At 45.5% G+C, this 3,884-nt stretch overlaps 1 protein-coding gene across 1 annotated transcript; it reads right to left on the bottom strand.

Moving 5' to 3' along the window:
* Positions 1–625, bottom strand: LOC118749791 (the record flags this gene model as incomplete). Its single annotated transcript, XM_036484573.1, is given in 1 exon segment — positions 1–625. A coding segment is annotated over 1 exon segment (457 nt), but the record flags the coding sequence as incomplete, so codon positions are not given.
* Between the last annotated feature and the right edge of the window lie 3,259 nt (positions 626–3,884).

Below are 3,884 nucleotides of genomic sequence, written 5' to 3' on the forward strand. Positions count from 1 at the left end.
GATAATGGAACGGCCCGCAGAAGTCCACTCCCGTAGTTAAAAATGTCCTACCCGGGTGCACTCTTTCTGATGGTAAACTTCCCATAATGTGCTTCATCAATTTAGGCTTGGCACGAAAACAGCGGATACATTTATCAACCACACGCGAAACGGTTTTTCTGCCCCCAATGGGCCAATATTGCAACCGTATAGATGCCAGTAATGATTGGGGCCCTGCGTGGAGCATTTGCTGATGAAAATGGTTGATTATTGAATCCGTTACCGGATGTCGCTTGGGTAAAATGATGGGGTGCTTCGCCTCAAACCTCAATGTGGAATGCTGCAGCCTGCCGCCAACTCGAATCAACCCATGCTGATCGATAAATGGATTTAGTGATCGAATGTCCGATGAACCTTCCACTTCCTTTCCGGCATCCAAAAGCCGATACTCCTTGTGTAGGCTTGCTCTCTGCATCATGCGAAGAATTAGAAAGGTTCCCTGCTGGATTTCCTTTGCGTTTAGTGGTCCAGAATATTTGGTACCGACAGGCCTCGAAAATCGATAGACGTACGCATAAACTCGTTGTAGCCTCTTAAACGTGTTAATAAACTTGCAGCTAAGTGTGAGATCTACGCTTACCACCAAGACCAGCGCACGTTTTCGTCGCTCCGGCAAGTCTCGCAGCATAGTGGGACAAGCTGGCCATTTGTGATGGGCTTCACGAAGAAAGTCCGGCCCGTGCTTCCAAAGAGGCAAATTCAGCAGCTCTCTAGGACTTGTTCCCCTTGACAGAATATCCGCGGGATTAACCTCTGAGGGAACGTGGCGCCAACTCATGCCCTTAGTCAGAGTTTGGATGTTGCTGATTCGATTTGACACAAAAGTATTAAAGTTGGATGGTTCGTCACGTAACCATGACAGAACTATGGTCGAATCGGACCAACAACGAAATTCACCTTTAAAAATATTTTGTTTCGAGATGTTGGATACTACCTCGGCTAACAGAAAGGCTGCTGAAAGCTCGAGTTTTGGTACAGTCAGCGTCTTTAGTGGTGCAACGCGGGACCTGGAGCAAAGAAGATTTGTGGGGACGGTTCCATCTTTCTCAGCACGCACGTATACGCACACGCCATATGCTAACAAACTTGCATCGCAGAATGCATGCACCTCTAAGCTAGCGCCAGGGATCAAAACATATCTATCAAAACTGAAACGATCAACCAGGGTGTACTCTTCACATATTTCCTTCCAAGTATAGTGTAATGATTGTGGAAGGCTTTCGTCCCAATGTAATTTCTCCTTCCAAAGCTGTTGCATGAAGATTTTAGCCTTCGTTATGATGGGTCCGATTAAATCGAGGGGATCATACAGTCGGGCAATGGTGGCTAAAATGCGCGCTTGGTCAATTTCGATTGTGGCTCGAGTGGCGAAAAGGAAAATATGAAGATGTCGGAGTCGGGCTCCCAGACTAAACCAAGCGTTTTTGTGACGTTAGTACCATCATGAAACTGTAATAGATTCTCCCTGTCCTCGGCTGCAACGTCAGCATGCACACGACGTTCGTTCGAACACCACTTTCGCAATTTAAAATTCCCCTTGGCTAGTAACTCCCTTGTTTGGTGGAGAGTTTCACGAGCCTCGCCTATTGAATTGGCGCCAGAAATCATGTCATCCACATAATAATCTCGGCAGATGACCTTTGCACCGATTGGATACGCATGCCGTTCATCAACGGCCAACTGCCTCATTGCACGGATGGCGAGAAACGATGCAGGCTTTGTACCATAAGTGATGGTATCTAGCTTGTAAACCCTGATGTTTTCACTTGGATTATCCCGCCACAATATACACTGGAGAAAGCTGTCTTCATATGCCATCCTAACACAGCGGTACATTTTGCATATGTCGCTAGTAATAGCAAATTTAAATGAACGAAATTGTAAAAGAGTGTCAAAAAGTGAACGCTGTATAGTAGGCCCTGCCATTAGTAGGTCGTTAAGCGAATAACCACTCGTCGTTGATGCAGAACCATCAAACACTACCCGTAGCTTTGTCGTTGTACTATGAGCCTTTAAAACGCAATGGTGCGGCAAAAAATTTACAGAAACTCGACTAGGTAGTTTACCAACAAGCGACATATGCTGAAGGTCATGATACTCTTTCATGAACGACGAGTATTGCTGTTTTATTTCCGGTTTATGTTGAAGCTTTCGTTCTAAGGTTTTAAAACGGTGAAGTGCCTGTTGATAGGAGTCGCCTAACTGCTTAGTTGATGTCTTGAAGGGTAATCACACAGAGTATTCACCCGATTCCAGGCGCTGGTAATTTTTAAGAAAGTGATTTTCGCATTTGATTTCCTCCGCAGTAAAGCGCGGCATGGAACCGCTGCAGCCTTCCACTTCCCAAAAGGCCTTTACTAGATTGTCTAACCGAGTGTCGAAATCAATTTCCGTTTCTACATTGATTACGGATAGGCATGATGGCCTTAGCACCCTTCCCGTACCTTCGCCCGAAACAATCCAGCCGAGCTTTGTTTTTTGCAACAGCGGTAGCTGCTCGCTTAGTCGAATTTGACCCGCACACAGTAACTCAAAAAACAAACTTGCTCCAATGAGAACGTCTACACGTTGCGACTCAAAAAATAGATGATCTGCTAAGCATACGTTGGATGGGATTTTCCACTCAATGTTATTCAAGGAACGAAGTGGTTGAGCGTCAGTGATAGAAGGGGTGACTACTGCCGACAACTGTGCTTGATATTCACCGATGCGCGAATGCATCTCTAGATCAACCATATGATCGGCGACGAAATCAATTTGGCCTATGCCTGAAATTGATGTTGTTGATTTGACTTTTTTCAATTGAAGCTGATTAGCTAAGCGATTGGTGACGAAATTCAGTTGCGAGGCAGAGTCAAGCAACGCTCGACACGGAACGAGTGATCCAGCGCGATTTTTGATAAGTATGATCGCAGTGGCTAAAAGGACGAAATTATGGCCAGGTTCTGCAGTCCCAGGCTTGGAACTAATTAGCGATGTGGGCCCTGGGTGAGGTTGATGCGATAATAGTGAGCTGCTTTCAATACCAGCAGTCGAAAACGAAGATGATGTAGCCGTATTTGCTGGCAGTGTAACAAGATGCGATGACGTATTTGTGACTTGATCTGAGTGTGAGAATTCTTGATGCAAGAGAGTGTGGTGTTTTGCTGAACAATATCTGCAACAGCCAGACTTGCAGTGCTTTAGCGAATGACCTTTTCGTAAGCAATTTAGGCACAGTTGAAGTCATTTTGCCTCTATACCGCATAAGGGGGTAAAACCAAGAAACTTCTCACACTGGAAAACCGTGTGCTGATGGCAGTTGCAAATTAGGCAATTAGTTGTGGCAGATGAAACGAACACCTTGCGGTTCTGCCCAAAGATGAATTTTTGCTCACCTGTTTGTTTGGAAGTTTAGTTACCAGAGCGTCCTCCACGCTCTCCAGCCGCTGACAGCGTCGTTCTAGAAAGGTTGACATAGCGCTCCAGGTTGGTATTTCGTTGTTAGGAGTTTCCTCCTCCCATTTCGTTCTAGACGCAGTATCCAACTTCTGGCACACCAAGTGGATTAACACCCCATCCGCAATTTGCTCCTTAGTTCCCAAAGTTGCCAATGCTCGTAGATGTGCGTTTAGCTTGTCACTCAGCCCACGCAAGCTTGCCACAGAACCGGCAACGATGTTGTTCAGCTGAAAAATGGTTCTCACATGAGTCTGAAAATGTAGACGTTTATTATCAAAACGATTTTTTAGCAACTCAAGCGCCTTATCGTAATTTTGGTCACAAATTTCTAGGGACCCTATAGTGTCTAAAGCAGTCTCACGCAGGCTGGAGCGAAGGTGCTGAAACTTCTCAATTCTGGTTAA

The sequence above is a fragment of the Rhagoletis pomonella genome, unplaced genomic scaffold, assembly GCF_013731165.1.
Source record: "Rhagoletis pomonella isolate Grant_MI unplaced genomic scaffold, Rhpom_1.0 Rhpom_scaffold_00001, whole genome shotgun sequence".
In the NCBI taxonomy this organism is placed as follows: domain Eukaryota; kingdom Metazoa; phylum Arthropoda; class Insecta; order Diptera; family Tephritidae; genus Rhagoletis; species Rhagoletis pomonella.